This window comes from Caloenas nicobarica, chromosome 19, assembly GCF_036013445.1.
Source record: "Caloenas nicobarica isolate bCalNic1 chromosome 19, bCalNic1.hap1, whole genome shotgun sequence".
Lineage (NCBI taxonomy): Eukaryota > Metazoa > Chordata > Aves > Columbiformes > Columbidae > Caloenas > Caloenas nicobarica.
In genome coordinates this window covers 7805484-7824972 of record NC_088263.1, presented here as the reverse complement: position 1 = coordinate 7824972, position 19489 = coordinate 7805484, and the positions used below count along the sequence as shown (strand labels likewise).

General features: G+C 44.1%; 1 protein-coding gene across 2 annotated transcripts in view; it reads left to right on the top strand.

Annotated features, from left to right (window-relative positions):
• The first annotated feature begins 17 nt into the window (after positions 1-17).
• The window catches only part of DDX31 (DEAD-box helicase 31), a 44152-nt gene continuing 24680 nt past the window's right edge, over positions 18-19489 (top strand). The window contains exons 1-15 of one of the 2 annotated variants that reach the window (XM_065648421.1): positions 18-271; positions 1335-1582; positions 1772-1847; positions 2327-2370; positions 2823-2893; positions 3285-3349; positions 4200-4244; positions 5553-5594; positions 7004-7068; positions 7906-8025; positions 8390-8496; positions 9246-9481; positions 9839-10015; positions 12296-12355; positions 18262-18312. In XM_065648421.1, coding sequence (XP_065504493.1) covers positions 212-271; positions 1335-1582; positions 1772-1847; positions 2327-2370; positions 2823-2893; positions 3285-3349; positions 4200-4244; positions 5553-5594; positions 7004-7068; positions 7906-8025; positions 8390-8496; positions 9246-9481; positions 9839-10015; positions 12296-12355; positions 18262-18312 — 1467 coding nt within the window. In that variant the 5' untranslated portion in view covers positions 18-211. Of the gene's footprint in view, positions 272-1331; positions 1583-1771; positions 1848-2326; positions 2371-2822; positions 2894-3284; positions 3350-4199; positions 4245-5552; positions 5595-7003; positions 7069-7905; positions 8026-8389; positions 8497-9245; positions 9482-9838; positions 10016-12295; positions 12356-18261; positions 18313-19489 lie in introns of both variants that reach the window. The other variant, XM_065648420.1, reaches the window with a different exon arrangement.

Here is a 19489-nt window from a genome sequence, read left to right as displayed (position 1 = left end):
CCTGCGCCGTCCCGCACCCCGGCGGCGCGGTCGGGAGGGACGCACCGATCCCCGCCGAGCTCCTGGGGCGGGACGGCTGCGGTTGGCGGCCCCGTGCGAACGGTCGGTCCCTTGTGGGGGCCGCCTCGGCGCCCCGTCCGCTTGTTCGCCACCCTCGCGGGCTGAGCCCGGCCCCAGGGGCGGCCCCGGGGCCCTGCGGGAGGCGGAGGCCATGGCGGCGGCCGGGACGCTGCTGCTCAACGTCGGCCCGGCGCCGCGGAGCCGCAGCCCGGTACGTGCGGCCGGGGGGCGCTGGGGGCCCGGCCCGAGCAGCCGCCGCTCCGCCGCGACCCGGGTACCGCCGCGGGCCGGAGCCGGGGCATGGGGAGGTAGCGGCCGGGGGCCGGGCCGGGGGAGCCGCGCTCAGCGGGGTTGGTGGGGGGGGGTGTCAGAGTCTGAAAAGTTTATAAAGTCGAACATTTGGGTTTTTTCCTCCCGAGACGGGGTTGAGACCCGGCAGGGGGACGGGCCCGGGCACCCTGCGGGGTGGTCGGGGACGGGGAAGCTTGTCAGGGAGTGAGCAGGAGGTGGCAGGTACGAGGTTCTCTTTATTCCTCTAAAAACGGGCTCCTGCGGGATCGCTCGGCGCTTTCCTCACGGTAGGAGCGGCTTTGGGGTTGTTGGGGCTGATTGCTGGAGCTGTGGGTGACGCTCGTGTCGGCCTCTGCATCGCTCGGACACTTCTGTGTCCGGGGGGAGAGGCCTTCTCGTACTTTAGGGAAAACATCCAAAAAGAGAAAGTGTTCTTCTTCACTGTTCTGGAGGCATATGCGGAGAGCAAAAGTTTTTTTTCTGAAGATGATTGGAAGATCAGTAAAGTGAACTGATTTCTGCAGGAGAAGAAATAGAGAGCTCAGAGATGCTGAAAGTTGGCAGAAGCGTAAACTGAAGTACGGACCATTGGTCCTGTCTACGGAGAGAAGGAAGCCTACAGGGATCGCTTTAATGCGATCATGACATTTGCAAAGCTTTTAGAGAGACTTTTAAAGCATGTTCTGCTCAGTTACTGGAGAAGCTAGATGAAATCCTTTAGAGATGAGCACTGTATATGATTTTAGATTTCTACTTGCATCTCAGTGGTGTTCAGATGTCTCAGGCATGGGGGTGAATCTGCTAGAGCAGGAACTGTCTAGCTGTAAAAATCAAACTTAGTTTCTTTAGTCATGGGGTAGGGGATTCCAAAAATAAGGGGTCCACCTGTGGGCTGATGTTTGTGTTCAACATGATACCATGTTGTTAATTCTCTGTCATTAACGAATTCTTGCCATCTGGTTTGTTTGTTAACATTAAAGCAGTCTAACGCGCTGAAAAGAAAGCTGCAGTCACCGCATGGAAACCCACCTTTGAAACGGAAGCGTAAGGCATCAGTAAACACCTTCAAGAAATGTGCTACGGAAGCTGATAGGGAAAAGGGAAATTCATCACAAAAATCTCTGCCTAAGAAGCAGTTGACTCACAACCGAAATGAAAGCCAGAAAAGCAAACCTTTCATTAAGACGTCCAGCCTGTTTAAAAACAACCCTGATATCCCAGAAATCCACAGGTATTTTAGACAAATGGGAGGAAAAAAACCCCTTTCAATGCCTTAAAATGTAATGTCTTGAATTCTTGCCCTTGCTTGGGCAAAGCAGTTACTTGGTACATGTAGTTTCATTGCTGTTTGCATAGAATACTATTGTAGAATTTTTGACCATGCTATGTGCTTTGTTTTGGTTTGTTTCCCCGAACTCAGAAAAGCAGTGCAGCAGGTACAAGAGAATGTTTTCACTACAGAATCTTTTAGCGAGTTGGAGCTCCATCCACATCTGGTGAGTGGCAGGAAGGCTGTGTGCCTTGAAACGTGCTTTGGTTTGGGTGGGGGGCAGGTTAGAGAGCTGAGAGATGCACCTTTACTCATGGTGACTTGGATAGAATCACCAGGACTTTGCCTGATTTCATTGGAGTCCCTTAGCTCAGCATGCGGGACAGTGGCCTGACCCCTCCCCAAACACGCTGTTCCAGCACCCGTCACCGTTTGCAGTTATAATACCAAAAAACCACAGAAAACTATTTGGGAGTGCAGTATTTTAACAAGTCTGATATCTCGTGATACCACCAGCAATGTTCCAAGTCTGATTAACTAAGAAGTATTTTGAGGACCTGAGACCTTTTACATCCAGTTGCCCTGGACCAGTAATGTAGGGAGTAGGCATCAGTCTTCTGGTTTTTGCTGTTTTGTACTACAAAAAGTAACAAAAGGAACAGTTTGGCAATGAAACCTGTTTACTGCTCTTTATTATCTCTCTAGATATCCACAATAAACACTGTCCTAAAGATAAATAGCATGACCAGGTAAGCAAATTAATCTAAAAATTTTGCCCTTCACTACCCCGTAAAGCCAATCACCTGTGATCGTTTAATTATAATGTAATTGGTTTGTGAAGAAGACAGGACCTGTCAAGCTGTCCCATTTGCTGTAGGGCTTGTTGCTTTCAAAATTTGGGAGGAGAAATAACTTGTCAGTTACACAGCGAGTCAGTTGTCACAGCTGAAGGTGGGACCTTGGAGTCCTGCCTTCTAACTTTGTGCGTGAATCATAAAATCACCTTTTTTCAGTTTATCATGTGAGATGTGTTATCTAGTGACTTTCCTTCTAAATCACCTCTACTGATGTAGCTACACAGCAGAGATGATTGCATGGAATTTGGGGTAAACAGTTTTCAAACGGTCACTGTATGTTCAAACCTTAGGATTCTGTCATGTGTTGGATTTGTGTTTCCTGACCTGTTTTGTTTGTTACACAGTGTTCAGAAGCAAACAATTCCCGTGCTCCTGCAAGGCAAAGATGCTCTAGTGAGATCTCAGACTGGTTCAGGTCAGTATTGAATTGTCACTCTCCTTCCCTAAGTCATATTAAACCAGAGCAGCACACACTCTTACCGTATAAACTCGTGTGCTTGTGCTACAGCAAACTGTGTCTGGATGTCTCATTTCTTTGGGTGGCTGGGGATATTTATTTAGATTTTATGGAGTTATTTATTTAGATAGATCTTAGTGGGATACCACCACCTCTGGTTTTTAATTTAACCCTTTGGTGAATTGCCTGTCAATCTTCCGTTCTGGAAGTTTTCTACTTAATTAAAACTTTTCCACACTCTGGCCTCGTTTTAAGAATGGTGGGATGAATGGTACTTTAATTTGCTGGAGTGCTGTAATGGCCACTTTTTTTTGATGGAAACTATTCCAATTTTCTCTCTTTCAAAAAGGTAAAACTCTTGCATATGGGATTCCACTTGTACAGTCTTTGCAAGGGATGGAATCCAAAATACAGGTAGGTGCAAATGAATTAAATATATTGGCTTTTGATGCTAAGATTAATAACAATAAAATCCAGCTCTCACCTTGTGGTCATCACTGTCTCTTCTTGATACAAAGATCAAGCAGCCTTTCTCCCCCTTGATTTGTACGTGCGGCTTGTGTGATCCCCCTGTACTGTTGAGGTGCAGGTGATATGAGAACAAAGTTACCCATTCCCGTTTACTTCATGGAGTAGGCTAAATTGTGAATAGTCTAGCTGTCAAGTTTGGAGAAGGCAGAATGCAGAAGAGGCAGTGGTCTGGAAGCTGGAAGAACTGAAAACAAAGGTTACTGCCACGTCTGTAGGAGTAATAAGTTTCTAACCTTTGACACGGAGTGCGGTTTGATAATTGCTCCCAGTTTGGATCATCTGGTTGACCAGAAAGTGCTGCTGCAGATCTGCCATCTCTGTTTTATGGGAAGAGATCATCCTGACTTGTCTTATGGGTTGAAATGTTTCCAACCCATCCTGGATTGTTACTTTCTGCAGCTACTACCTGCAAATTGGTGCTGTGCATCAAAATAAGAGTATTTCTGCAACTCAGAAATACAAGAGTGGAACAATATGAGTATGGAATAAAATGTTGGGTGTGAGTTTGAGCAGGTTTCCAAGTACAGGAGAGGGAAGGCAATGCAGCATTGATATTCAAAAGACTGTTGGGCTTTTTTTAAAGGTGATAGGGGGAAATACCCCAAACTGTTGTGTACAAATGTAGTAAACCCCTTCAGAATTCACTTTGGCAGCTAATAGCAGTTAGATGCGGAAGTGCTCTATATCAGTGCTACATTCTTCTTAGTGGACCTCTTGTCTTCTCTGTTTGCAGCGCAGTGATGGACCTTATGCACTCATCTTAGTCCCAACAAGAGAGGTAGGTGGCCTTTTCTCTTTCTGATTCTGTGTGAAGTATTTGAACTCTGAGTGTTTGAACACTGATTTTTTTTTTTTTTTTTAGCGTGTAGCTGTGGGTCCACCAGGAACTGTCTTAGGAAATGTTGACTGTATTTGCTCAGATCTTGCCCTCACAGAGTGTTTGCTCTCTGGATGTGTGTCGTCATTTTTGTTCAGTGCCATAGCAAAGTAAGAAAGAAGGAACATAAGTTTTCCTCATGCAGTTGGAAATAACTATGAAGACTGCAGTGGGAGGGAGAAGCTTGCCCAGCTCATACAGGGGGATGCGTAAAACCAGATTTGCAAATGTGGAGGTTTATACAAACGTTGCATTTTTAAAGCCCTTTTTTTTCAAATCCATAAGTGAATGCTGAAGATGAGGCTTCCAAGAGTTGGTTTCTCCTCTGAACTCTCTTCTATTTGATTTATATTATTTGCAATTGCAAAGGCAATTTCATAGGAGGGTACCAACCTTTTTTTTTTTGTGTGTGTGTCAAATGATGATAACTTCCAGGTGGAGAATTGATTGCAGTTATCTACTTTGGGGCACAATATTTTATGCAACCCGCAGTGCAATATCTCAGCTCAGTTCCATGGAGGGAGAAAGTTCTGAAGCTATTTAAATTTTTACAGCAGCAAACTTACTGCCTCTCTAGGATGCTGTATGAATATTGAGCACTTGGAAAACTGTTCATAAGCTTCCTTAAAGGGCTGCCATTGAGAGCACTTATGAAGACAATTTATAATTACAGTTGGTATTACTTTTACTTTGTATTGAAAGCAATGGCCTTTCGTGACAGCTTGGCAAGTAGTTGTATGTAGCATGTCTAGTCAGGGCATTTAAAGGAGTTTTACTACCATAATTAAGCCCTGTTCACAGTCATTCCAGAACTGGGTCATGGTGGCACCTCTGCCTTTCTGGGTCTTCATCGTTGCCACGGCAGAAGTGGCTGTGAACAAATCCAACCCAACAGCTAAATGCTTCTTCCTGACCAGACACTGAGCTTTGCAAACTTTGTGCATACCATCTGTGTTCTGCTGACTGGGAGACAGAGAGGGAGAAAGATCCAGCACTGAGATTGCTCCATGGGTCAGTGCTCTGCAAGATTTTGCAAGAAAGTAAAATAATAAGCAGCTTCTAAAAGAAAAATTAAGGCTGTCTTTAGAATTCTGATGAACATATCTAACTAGATTAGTTTACAGATTTTGTAAGCCAAAGGGAGTTATAGTCCATCTTTGTAGTCCAGGGACTTTTTCAGAGCTCACTTTCTTCTGTTGCTTTCCATAGCTTGCCCTCCAAAGTTTTGATACAATGCAGAAACTACTTAAGGTAAGAATTCGCTGCTCTGTGTTCTTCTTATTCCTTGAGCTTCTTGCTGTAAAATGCTGAGCAACTTCAGTTTCTGTTAGTTCAACTGATGTTTAAGGAAATCTGGCCTCTGGCAAGATATATGGTCCTTAAAGATAAATCTGTTTAAGAGCATGATTTCCCTGTATTGTGTTTTAAACTATTGCATGACCAATTCAGTGATTAACTGTGGCACCTTAGTTGCACATGTTTGATAAACAAGCGTAGCTGATTTTGCCAGTTTTGTTTTTAGAAGAGCCTACTCTTATTTCAGTCTGAGTTCTGAATGGAAACTCTCACGATGACAAGTACTGTTTTACTGAAACTAATACTGCGCAGATGGGTTTCAGATGGGGAGTAGAACTTGGGGAACTGCTTCGCCAGTTGAATGGCTGGAGAAAATAGAAGGCTTTTAAAATCATTGGATGATAGTGTTTTCTTTTGAATTGAGGCAGAGTATCTTACCATGGGGCTAGAAGGCATCTAAATTGTTTATCTGATCCATAGTCTTGCTCCCGCTTCTGTTTTTTCCTTGAAATGATAAGGCACTTTCCAAGTCTTTTTTAGTGCTGGAATTACCAAGTAAGATTTTTTTTGTGTCATGCTGAGGTTTAAAGTACTTCAGTCTGCTATTGCCTGGATCTTGCTTAGACATCTTCCTTGTTTTAAACCTTAAAAATAAATTCTTTTTGTAGAAACTATTTTGTTGGAGCATTTCTGGCGAGCACTGACCCGTGCAAACTTAAGCGTATTTACCAGCCCTGCGTTTGTGCAGTCCCTACAAGCTGTGCTCTGCTTCTGGCCTGCGTTTCAAGTGAGGCAATGGCAGTGCTGGGCTTTGATTATCTCCCCCGTAAATATTGGACACTATTGGATTCAATGAAGGATTAGACTTCATTAAACTAAGTGGCAAAAACTCCTGCCAGTATCCATGAGACTGACATTTAATGTTCACAGCCCTGGTGACTATATGCATGTAGGTCTAGATATGTATAAATAAACTTTTTCGATCCTGTGTTTTTTCTTAAATTTTCCTTGGCCACAGGAAGATGCTGCTTAAAGGCAAGATGAAGAAATAGCATTGTAGCTTGTCTTTGAACATTTAGGCTGCATGGGGAGAAGGAAAAGAAATATTATTATGTGATTGGAAGTGGTGCAAAAATGATTGCATTTCTATCTTCCTGATGATGTGGGAAGCAAGTTCCATGGCTGGAACTAAAGGTGCCGTTGATATGTAGCTGTGGGTGAGAGACTGGATCTGAGATTAAATCAGGTGCACACCGCTGTCAGCCCCAGTCTTTTCTCTTTTTGCCAAGAAACAACATTTTTGAATTAGACTCTGTCGATTTATTAAGAGGAATTGATATTGGTCTTGGTTTTCCTTTCTGTAGCCATTTGCCTGGATTGTGCCTGGAGTGCTAATGGGGGGAGAAAAGAGAAAATCAGAAAAAGCCAGGTAGGAAGCCAGCTTCTTAAATCGTATTTTGGGTTCCTCTGCTCTGCAGCATTTTTATCTGTTACTCTTCTTCAGAGTGCTTTTCTTACTGGGAGAGAGGATTGTAAGTTTGGATCAAGCTGTGATCCCCCTGGGTCTGACACAGACACGGTGACTGGGTCAGCAGGAAATATTCACTTGCCCCAGCTGGATCTATTTCTAAAATGTTGGTGAGCCTTCTGAAAAGATGATCTCTTGTGTCGGCAGGTTTTTTTTCCTGTCCTGACAAACACCTGTATTTACTTACCACCAAGTGCTGGCTACAGTATTTGTTACAGGGGAAATTGCTTTCTGGAGAAGAGATTTCCTGGTGTTAAAAATCTCTTTCTTTTCCCTTTTCAAGAATTGAATTGTAAGCTGGTAATCCAAAATGGAATTTTCGTTTCTCTATACATAAGCATACACAAAAAGAAGCTTACTCTTGACAATAAAAAAAAAAAAAAAAAAAAAACTTAATTAAAAAAGAAAACCTAGCTTCGGTGTTTTTTATTTTAAAAATATTATTAATATTGCTTTCCACCCTGTCCTCATCATAGAGCATGCCTCTGAGTATCAATGATAAGCAAGGATAAAATTTAGCTGTGCCAGAAATTTCAGTTTTAATCAGTGAGAAAGTACTGTCCCTGCTGATTTTACTGTGGCCATGGTTTTTTCCTCTGCAGGTTCCATTTCTTCACTCTGGTTTCCTGTTCCAGAGTTACTGCTAACCTGTATGTTTTCTTTTCTTTTTTCTTATTTATTTTTCTTTTGTGTGTGTGTGTTTTGTTTGGTTTTGTTTGTTTCATTTAATCTAAATAGATTACGCAAAGGGATAAATATCCTCATTTCAACTCCTGGTCGCCTGGTTGATCATATCAAGTCCACAGAATGTATTCATTTCCGTCGTACTCAGTGGCTGATTATTGATGAAGCAGACAGGTAAACTTCCAAGTGTTTCAATGTGGGAAATAATTACGATACCCTCTGCATCATAATTCACTAAATATTTTTATTAAAAAAGAGTGGTCACACACACGATCTTAAACCATTCATGCTGAGTGGCCTCGGCCGAACACCAGATGTCTGGGATTAGGAAGAAATGTCCCCTTTGGACAGATTATTGTACAGAGATTTATGGCAGTTTCTCTCGGTGTCTTCTGACATGTCTGACCATGAAGATGGAACGTGAAGCGGATGGACAAAAGATCTGATCAACTCTTGCACTTCGCCTATTCCTAGTCAGCTCATGGAGCATTATTAAGACTTTCTCCTCATTCTGTCATCACCTCTGCTGTTTTTGTAGGATCCTGGACCTGGGCTTTGAGAAGGATGTAGCTGTGATACTCAATGCTTTAAATGCTGAGAGAGAGACACGTCAGAATGTCCTGCTCTCAGCAACCCTCACGGAAGGTACGTTAGAGACACGTGGTATCTCCTTTAGTTGAATAATGCACAGGCAACTGCAAAATAGTTGGTTGAGTCTGATTACATTACAGCCCAATCTGAAGCCCTTTGCACAACTGGAATATTGATTTTCTGTTGATTTCTTTGGGCTTATGACACTTGTCCTCTGTTACTGGAATTTCTGTCAGTGTATACACTTACATGGTCCTTACATATGTCTCACAAATTCCAAAGCAAATTTGCTGTAAACCTGGGAAACTGGTTCATTTATTTGCTTTACAGATATAGGAGTAAGGTTAAAAGCGAATGACAGGACAGGAGTTTTTCTCAATATTGTACAAAAAGTCAGTTGCTGAGGCAGGAATTGAGCCAGGACTCATGACTCCTGCACTCTTGATAGAGTGAAGATCGGTTGTGTTTTTTCCTGCACACACGGACAGCCAAATGCTGTCTATCTGGTCAAGACATTTATGTGGTGTAAAATAGCATGGTTGGCTGTAGTAGTGTCTTGAGATGCTGTTGGTGGAGTCCACAACAACTAAGCCTGGCTAAGCCCTGAAAAGTCTGAAGTTTGTGGAGGTGTTTATCAGTGTCTGAGGCATGGCTCATTAGTTTCTTGCCCTTCACTGCTTTTCACTGGAATTGCGTTAGTTGCTTTTTTGTTTTCTTGGGGTTTTTTATGTGAATATATTATGATGCTCCCCAGCAGCTCCTCAGACTGGACCTTGTGTATTTTTTCATTTTCTGTGATTTAGGAGTAACGCGGCTAGCCAATATCAGTTTGAATGATCCCATCAGCATCTCCGTAGCAGATGAAATCCGGAACGGGATCAAACCAGCATCACAAACAGACAGACAAGCCAGTAGTTCATCAAACTGCATGGACCAAGAAAACTTTGCTGTCCCGGAGAAGCTCAAGCAGTATGTCGTGATGGTCCCCAGCAAATTGAGGCTTGTCATGTTAGCAGCTTTTATCCTGGAGAAATGCAAGGTGATATTCTGTTTGCATTTATATTATTAAGTAGCCCTTTGCCCTTTCTGACTCCTTTATCTATTACTCTGTCAAGGACAGCATGGATTGGATCTAGGGCTTTGAAGAGCATCTAGGGTACAGAGAGCCACAAGAGCTGAGGTGTTATTGTGTCTTTCACACTGGCAGTGAGATACCTGTGCATTATGTACTCGTACATCTTTTGTGGGCTCAGTATTTGGTGTCAAACTCCATAATCCTTTCCTGGATAATCGTGTCTCCAGAACTAGAAGCCACGTAGATCTTATAATGACCAGGGAATTGGGAGAGGTCTGTGGAAATGGTCAGATGTGATTTTCTTGGTTTGTTTTCTTGCAGTTTGAAAAACACCATAAGATGATCATCTTTTTCTCCAGCTGTGAACAAGTGGAATTCTACTACGAGCTCTTTCTAAAGGTCCTTTCAGGAGGGCTAGAGTCAGAACAACCTGAACCTTCTTCTGTTTCCTCTGCGCACTTGGAGTTTCTACGACTGCACGGCAACATGGACCAGGAAGTAAGCATTCTCAAAATGTCAGGATACACAGTTTTATTCCTTATTCCCTATGATTTATTGTGTGGTTATTTTGGGGAGGAGGGCAGAAGAGAGGATAGAGTCATTTCACCTCTAGGGGCCTCACTCTTCCATCTGCTAATGAGAATAAGAATATTGTCCCACTTACTAGAAAGTACCTTGATAGCTATATCTGAAAAACACAGCTGAAGAGGCAAGAGGTGTTATTTCAGCAGACTGAGGCAGCCGTTCTCTATTCCCAGTGGACACACTTAAACCATTTATTTATCTATGGTTCTCTCTCATGCAGTCAAGACAGGCTTTTAACACCAAAGGAGAACCTCACCCATGCCCCAAAATATTACTACTCAATAAGTTGCCCCCATTAGATGAGGGTGGAATGGTGTGGCTTTGATTTTGAAAAACAGTGTCTTGACAGACTGCTCATTTCCCTGGGATGGAATGATAGCAATATAACAGTGATTATCGCAAAATAGGTCTATGTTTTAGCTGGATTGGCCTGGGTGATGAGCTTGGAGCTTGCTATAGAGGGCTGAAGGGCCAGAAGAGTGTCAAATGAGCTGTTACTGCAGTGTTTCTCTGAATAACTGAGGGACCTCCTGATCCTGCCCCTGGTCTGTGATGGAGAGAGTTCCCGCTCTACTCTGAGCTGCACAGCAGAGATGGTAAATGAATAGAGCTCATCTGATGAAGCAAGAGGTGAAGAGCCATTGTTTTTCTCACTCATTCCCATCCTGTGGAGACCAGAAACATGTGCTTTGCTGTCCCTGCAGTCTGGCCTTTCCTCAACCTGCCTGCCTGAGCGAGCGAGCAGGCCTGGTCTGGCCCAACTCTACCCTGACCAGCTGTTAAGCCAACAGAACACCACTAAGTAGCTGGCACCAGGGGAAGGGTTTTGCCTTTTTAGTACCCAGTGTGTAATTAGTGCTTGATGTCTTCAAATTAAGAGCATTAATGGAGCTAAATTGTGGATCCCATATGGTACTGCTGAGCACGGCTGCTGTCATTGTCAACAAGATACAGCGCGCTCTCTTCTTTAATTTTTGTCAGCAGAGGGTTCAGTGTGTCGGCGAGGCCCAAGTTTCCCATCTTTCCTAGAACAGTACCTCTAGCTGGGAGTCAAGTGTGGAAGGTTTCTTGTATATCATCAAGATAACAGGACATTCACATATAATTCCTTGCTAGAACTCTGAAGAGGAAGGCTTGAAACATAGAAACGAGGATAGTTTAGAAGGAGAGAGCAAAAGGGACAAGAAGGAAACGAGTAGGATGTTTCTGAGGCCAGAGACAGCCTGAGCTCTGAGAAGGAAAACAGTGAACGGAATCAGATCAAGGAATGTGGGTGTGCGGTTGTTTCCCAGAGCTAAGGAGGGAGAGGGCAGGTGGATGGGTGGTGCCGGCAAGCGAAGACCAAATGCTGCTGAGGCCTTTGGTTGCTAGTGCTCGGAGATCATTTTGTGTGACAGCAAATATTGTTGTGATGGAAGGTGCCCGCCTGTGACATTCGTGGGAAGGAACGGCCTCCGTCCCAGTGTCAGCAGCCATTGGTGACCCTTACCAGGTCAAGGCCTTTTCTTGCAGGAAGGCCATGGGAGGGTGCCCTGGAGCTCTGGCCCAGCAGTCCTGCCTCCTTGCCCAGGGGTTTCCAGCCAAGGTCTTATCTCTCCTACCCTGTTACTTAGAAGGTTTATCGCACAATGATTCACGTGAGCAACTGTGCAGCTGATACTTAATAATTACACAGTCAGTCCGGTGACTGCCTGCATGCCCCATTGGGCACATGATGAGGCTGATCTCTTGTGATGTGACTATATCGCTGTGTCAACAAAATGCGCTTATCCTGCCCACAATGTGACTGGACAGACAGCAGTTCAGATGTCCGGCTTTTTCTTGCGTTCACAGAAGCCTGTGGTGCCCATCAAGTATGCCGGTGCTTCAACGGTTCCTGCTTTTTGACATACGCAGGCCATGCTTCTGTGTAAACCACGGAGGTGTTGGCTGCTTTGATTTGGCTAAATGCATTCAGGCTTGTCCCAGACACTCTGCCTTCCTACCTGGGACCTACCTGTATGCAACAGAATTTTTTTCCATTTGCAGGAAGAGTCTTGACTAATTTGTTAAGTCAATTCCTTTGCTTTTGAAGCTGTACATGATATAGTGAACAACGGGTGGTTGTTTAAATTGTTGCGTTAGCTAATTTGCTGTATGTTTGATTGTAATGTGCATAAGCACTCTTTTCATTTTTCTATTTCAATCCTCTAGGAAAGAACAGAGGTCTTTCAGGAGTTCCTAAAATCCAAGACTGGCATCTTGCTTTGCACTGTAAGTAACTTGGAGTCCCTTTGCAGCTCCACACTAATGGGCCTGTCTGATATCTAATGGTAGAGCAGAGGATTTGGCACTGAGCTCTATTTCCAGCTCACTGTCTGACCTTGACGAAAGTCATCTCCTTTTTCAGCATCTCGCATGTTAAATAAGGACTGGTGCCCTCTTTGCAAACTGTTAGATGATCTTTTGCTGCAAGGTACCATATACAGAAAAAGTGCATGTCTTGTATAAGAGGCCTCTAAGTATTTTGCATGGTCTTACGTCTGGAAAAATCTGTTCATTCAAAGCTGGAACCTTGCCCTCTACATGCAGTCAGTATAACGCCATCCTAATCTGTAGTATGCCCCATAACTGCCAGGTAAATTGGATGTAATGTGATATTTCCCATCTTAATGACTACCCCAAGGTTAAAAACAAAAACCTGCAGGAGTGGAGGGGAAGCCCAAACAGAGACTAGTGTCATTAGAAACATACATGCTCTGCTGCTCTCCATGCTTTGTCCTTCAAGCTTCCTTCAAGGATGCTGAGGGAGAAATTCTTGTCCTCTTTTGAAGTTTGCTGGCACCCTTGTGTTGTGGTGGCACCTTCCATTTCTTGTTTCTGACCTGTCGGTGCCACAGCTAGCCTGCTGCAGTGGTGCAGAAGCCTGCACGATTTGCTCTCTAATAGTGGCAGCTGTTGATCTGAAAATGTGTGAATCTTGGCGATTTCTACCCACCGCAAACTTGTAAATTACAATGATCGGGAGTAATTAGAGCTGAGAAACCCTCTCCAGCTCTGAAATGACTCCTGTTCTTGCAGCACATTATTCTTAAAGCAAACTAGTTGCAATTTTTTTTTTCGGAGAGTGGAGGCTGAATTTTATTTTTATCCTTGCAGTTCAAACTAGGACTGCCATGTATAGAGGAGTGTTTGATTTAACCTTGTAAAATTATATATTGTATCACCTGTAAAATTTTACTTGCTACACAGTAGTCTTGGTCCTGCTTGTGTGTACAGCCTTTCAGTGATTTGATCAAGGTCAAAATGCATCTTTTCAATGCATAAGTATAACTATAACTGGGTTTCCCTGTGTAGGGAGATAATACTTAAGTGTCTCAACTGAAGCGGATAGCAGAGCTTAATCAGTGGTGTAGATTAAGTGTTTTGAAGTTAAGAAGTGTTTGGTAAAGTCTAAATGGTAAATAGCTAAACTCTTCATGCACATGCTGTCTATAACTGAGGAATTTTAGGGACATGTCTTGTTACTGAAGTTTCAGTTTAATGAGTTTGGAAAGACAGTGAATGTTCAATTTTAGACAAAGAAAATAAAATCATTGCAGTAGCTGAGATATCAGTTCCTGGGTTCCCCCCTGTTCGAAGGGGAAATACAGCCTGTGGCAGGAAAAATCTGCCAGGAAACGTACGGCTATTGACAAGGTAGGAAGAAGAATAAGTTGGAGAAAGAAATCCCAGTGGATGGAATCCCCCTCTGGAGACACTGGAGATGTGGTTTGATTTCCTGCCATGCCACAGACTCCGTACAAGTGGACGTGGAATTGGGATGACAAGGCGAGTAGGCACATGTCAGCTGAGCACCGATAGTTGTGTGTTTGCTCCTGAACTGTCATAAATGGGAGATAACGTGAATTAACCTAGATTGCCGTGAAGAGGGTAGTGCCAGGTAACGCATTTATCGTAACCCTCCTTCGTTTCAATCTAAGCTACTCTGCATTTACTGCAAAGCGGGGATGCAAATCCTGACAGTTACAGTTACGTGGCTCAGCTGGCTCACGGTTAGCACGTTAGGCACAGTAAGTTGTGTGTCTGAGTCCAAAATCTCTCTGTGCTTCAGCTCCCCATCTGTAAAATGGGGATAGCAGCACTGTTCTATCTTACGGAGATGTTGGGAGGACAAATGCATTGAAACCAGGAGGTGGCCTGTTACCACAGTAATGGGGACCATATGGACACCTTAATATAGAGATACATTTTGCGCTAGTCCCACATTACAGGTGCCTCCCCAACGCAGATGTCCAAAGGGCAGCCAGGCACCGTGACCACCTCCCCCCTCCGAGGGCATTGCTTTCTCTGATGCTTTTCTTCGTAGCGGCAAAAATGTTTTGCAGAAAGGTGGTTCTGTTCTTTGCACTGCAAAATCATGGTTTGTGCCCACAAAATTTTGAAACCTGGCTCACAAAAGAGCAACATCAATAGTGTTACCGTCCTTCCCTTGTCCCTTATGCCATGTTCTCCACCCATCTTTCCGCTCTAGTAAGCAATGGGACCTGCTGTTCATTTTATTAATTTGCTCTATGTCATATGTATATTAATATATTCCATAAAATATTTTTGCCAGACAATATAAGCTGGCAGACAAGAAAATAAAGAAGGGCTGTGTATCTCAGAGGGTCTCATCCAGATTTATTTCTCTCTCCTTCACTGAAGTTCTTTGCGGCTTCCTTTGGGATGTGCCTTTTAAACAAGTTCATCTCTTCCAGGGAGAGAGGAAAGATCATTTGGAGATTGTTTGCTGTTTACTCAGTCACGCTAACTCATCTTGCCAGTTTTCTGGCGGCCCCAGCCAAGAGCTTTTGCCTCTGACAGCTTCTGTGCTCTCTCCTTCCTCCTCTGATTACGCAGCCCAATCTGTCACCCTGCCGACGGGGGTCTCTACCCTGCTGATGGCTTTCCACACTCGGCAGTAATGACTTTTGGCAGGCCGGGAAGGCGCGAGAGCTTCTTCCCCAGCTTGGAGAGCCGTTAGGCCCTCTCTGCCTGTTAGCTAAAGCACTTTGTGAGGTTCTTTGGTAAATAAATGAGTCATTTTAATCCAACTGACAGCCTGGCACCTGAGCAAGCTGCCTTCCATCTGTACTTCTAGGCCTCATGTAGGCAGCCAATTGTCAAGCTCAGGGCCTTCAAGACCTCACCATTGAGTGTCTTTCAAAAGCAACTTTAGCAATTTCCTTTGCCCTAATTAGATTGTGTGAGAGGGACTGAGCAAACCAAGGCCCTTGCAAAACTTTTGTGGCTGCGTTGGTTCTGATCTTCCGCGGGGATGTGCCTCGTGCCTCCCTTGTGGTGTGGCCTTATTGTCCCCCATCCCATTCCACCCACCCCTCTGTACCCCAGCACTGCGAGCATGGGCTGGTAACATGAATTGTTGGGAGCTGAAGTTCCAGCATTTCTGGGGGTCTGCAGGCGGATTGTTCCTGGGCCCTGTCCCGTTCTGTGGCTTGCAGCTGGGCTCAGGGCAGGAACCAGGTTAAAGCTTCAGATTATGGTGTTTGCTTGGCATCTGGGCTTTCTTTAACAATTGTACCAGTGCAGATTATTTCTCCTTGCTGCTGTGAGATGGTCACTTAATTCTCCCTTCCGTTGCCCGTTGAAGGGATTCAGCGGTGACCTGCTGAGGTGTCGTAGTCTTGATTTCCTTGTTACTGAGGAATGGCGGTTGTGCATGGAAAGGGAAATGCTGGCTGGGGCAGTGGAAAGAAAAGGGGCTTCTTGAAAGAGCACTGGCAATAGGTTAGTGCTTCTGTGTGTGGAATAAAAGTAGTGCTAGTAAAACTGGGTAAGTGTTGCTTGAGCTGTATTCCCTTTCCTGGTAAGGTGACCCATCAGTATTTTTCTAGAGATCTGAGAAGCAAAAAGCTCATGGGCTCTGCCAGTGGAGAAAAGCAAATCAACTCAAACTTTTTATCTTAATTCTACCTTGCTGCTGTGTACTGGGGTCTTTGAGGAAAAAGAGCTACAGGAGATGCAGGTGGACTGATACTGAAGAATCTTTGAGAGTTTACAAAACACTCCATTTACCAGTAAATCCCAAGACGCTTCTGAAAGAAAGCCAAGTTAAACCCCAGGAGAATAGCTGCTGTTGTGTGTCAGTAACAGCTGAGCAGAGTTGGTGGCATTGTGAAAGCAATAGTGAATACAAGGCTGATGACGAGAGAGAACCTCCTCCTAAAATGTTGTCCCTGGCTATTTATTAGGCTTTTGGTTAACTTTTCCTGCTTGCTTTGGCAAATGCACATGAGAACACTACTGGCTGCAGCAGTAGTTTCCCAGCCAGAGGTGTTAAGAAAAGGTGTCTTAGAAGAGGAGGAAAAGAATCCTGTTGGATGAGAGCGATGGGTTCTGCCCCTGCCATCTACTTCTCCTCCCTATGTTGGAGGTGCCTGCTCCTGACCACAGGGACGGCTTGAGAATCTGGTTATTTTGGGTAAACTGACCCTGTCCCAAGGTCAGCGCCCTCTCATCAAACGCAAGATTTTGTAGACTACTGTGTGTGAGAAAGAGCACAGTATAGGCAAAAAACCAAAGACTTGTCAGCTTGGAAGTACAAAGAGCCACCCAGATCAGAATCAGACGTCAGCACTCCCGTCTGGTCGTGCTGTAGAGTTTATAAGCTTGTTATCCTGGTAACTGCTGTACATGTTCCCCGACTTCTCTTGATTTATTTTCTCCAACCTCCTTTAAATGGCTTTTTGTACATCTGTTCATTCTGACTCTGGGAACGAGTCGTTTCTTAATGAGCGTGTTGGAGCGAAAGTGTCTGTTGTTTCGGAGTGGGCGCTGTGGAAAGTGGCTCCTCTTTTACTGCAGTTGGAGCCACAAAGCAACCTGGCTAGTGCTTATGGGAGGGCCTTTGCTGCCAAAACATCAGCTTCCTCGTCTTTTAACGTGTGTGGGAGATGCATGAAAACACTTCAGTGGGTGGCTGACACATTTTTAGTACATTAAGCTCCTGCTTACGTTCTTAATATAGTCTATTTTGCAGCTAGCTAAAAGATACATGTGTTCCAAAACATTTTCTAACAGAGTTAAATCTGCACACCTGCTCTGCTATTGCGCGTGGTGAATGTGAAATCCAAGGAGTATGTGAGGACATTACTAATGAACGGAAAATCAGGAAGGGAGATTGAAACATGTTTGCACTATCTCTCTGTTTTGAACAATATTTAAACTCTCTTTTCTCTTTGAAAGGACATGTTTTTTGAGCTATACTGGCTGTGGGTAACTAAAGGGTCTCATTCAAGTTCTCTCCAAGTTGATGGGTTTTCTCACCTGCTGGCACGTCAAATAACACTCCTGACAGCAGCTTCAGATGCTTTTCTTTGGGGCTGAGTTTTGTTTCTCCAAATCAAAGCCAGACTGGTGAAAATCTAAGGGGCAGCTGAAGTTCCCTCTCCTCAAGCTGTACTTCAGCTTCCTGCAGGTTCTACTAAATTCTTGGCTTTTTATCGTAGGGCCAGGTGACCTGTACGTCATCTGCTCCTCAGCTTCAGACCATCACCTAGGAAACAGTTAATTAGCTGTAGGTGGAGGTGAGTGCATCGTTGGACATTCCACTCAGGGTTTGGCCATTTGGCCATTTGCTTCATGGCCATTTTCTTTTTCATCAGTAGCAGCCTGATGGTTTTAGTTCCTAGGCTTGCTCTGGAGGAAGTTATGCTCAGAAACAGAGTTGCCTTCCAGAGCTTTAATTCTGCCTCTCTCAGTGTTTAGGTAGTAGGTGCCTACAAGCAGATCTGTTTTCATCGATGAGACAAACTGAAGAACCAACGCTATCACTACATTGAGACAGTTGGTTTTCTCAGATATAATGTAAGAGAACTGTAGCAGACAGTGGTAATTCAACACCGCTTTCCTGAAATGAGTGGGTTTATATCCTCCAGGCTTTGCGCCATAGTAGTGGAACGTTCTTTATTGCATTAGTCTGTTAACAATATTCCTTGCATTTTAAACCCTCAACATTATTTCTGACCTTCAGTCTGTCTCTCCCCAAACTAGATACATAAAATTCCTACTTGCACGGGCAGTTGTTTCCTGGTGTAATCACCATGACTGGAGAGTTCTTACTTTGCTGGCATCTTCAAAGCATTTTTACTGAAGTATTTTCCTTGTTAATTTTAAAGGATGTTGCAGCACGTGGACTAGACCTGCCTCAAGTTACGTGGATTGTACAGGTAGGTTTGCTGTGTGTGTATGTGTGTACATATGTATTAAGTGCAGTCTTGCTCAGATGAGATCCCTTTCCAGTCCAGACCCTCTTTCTGCAGTTTGCTTTGTGCTGATGCCTACAGGTGCAGGAGACCCACATTTGCAGAGCTGGGACTCAAGGTTTTGCTTGGATATAGCATTGCTATCGTATCTTTGGTTTTGACAGTCTGTTTTCCTCTTCAATAACTCCAGTATCATCAGCGGTGTAATAATATTCCACTGGCTGGGAGGAAACACCCTGTTTCCCCCCATAGGAAGCCAAATCCTGTGAAGTACTGGCCATCTCCTGCAGTTCTGTGTTTCTGAGCTTGCTGGAGAGGCAGTTCCAGGAGGAGTTTAAGTGCAATCCTAACGTTAAACTTTGAGCAGCTCAACAGTGCCTGTGCAATGACCTGAATGTTTCACATGGGGCTTTGCTGGGTTGGGGCTGGGTAGCTGTAAGCATTCAGCTTTCAGTAGAACTGCATAGTTCAGATTTTCTGTGGAAGCAAAAAAAAACAAAACCAAAAACCAAAACCACCCCACCCAAAACCTGCCGCATTGCTGTTGACAGAAATATTGTCTTTGGAAAAAAACAGGAATTATGGGAGATGGGTTGAACCTTAAAAATAGCATCCTATCGTTTCAAAGGGGAAAGTGGGGGCATGAGGTAGATTTCATTTTTATAAAAGATTTATAATTAAAAAAAGGTTAGTTGAACTGAGGAAAAACTGATCCACAAATTCTCTTTTATCAAGTGATTCCTGGGTAAAAAGAACAGGGCACAGACCCTCAACACAGCCCTTTAATTTCTACCTCATCCCTTCAGGAGCAAATTTGATTTTAATTTTGTGGTTTCGAAAAAGATTGTGTAGCAACTAGCTACTTGGAGAAGGCCGGGGAAGTGAAGTCTTTAATTCCCAGATCTGTATATTAATATAATTTAACCAAAGATATAGTTGCCAGTGTTAGAACATAGTGCAAATTACCTAAAGCCCTGGGAGACTTCTGTGTGTCCAGAAGGCGAAATCTCAGCTGTCCTGAGAGCTGCGTCCAAGAGCAAGGACCTGCAGGGAGCAATTAGATTGCTCACAGCATCTTACTCACACCTCTAGCCAGTAGAAACTTTGCCAGAGGGCACAGGTATAAACACTAGAGTGGGCT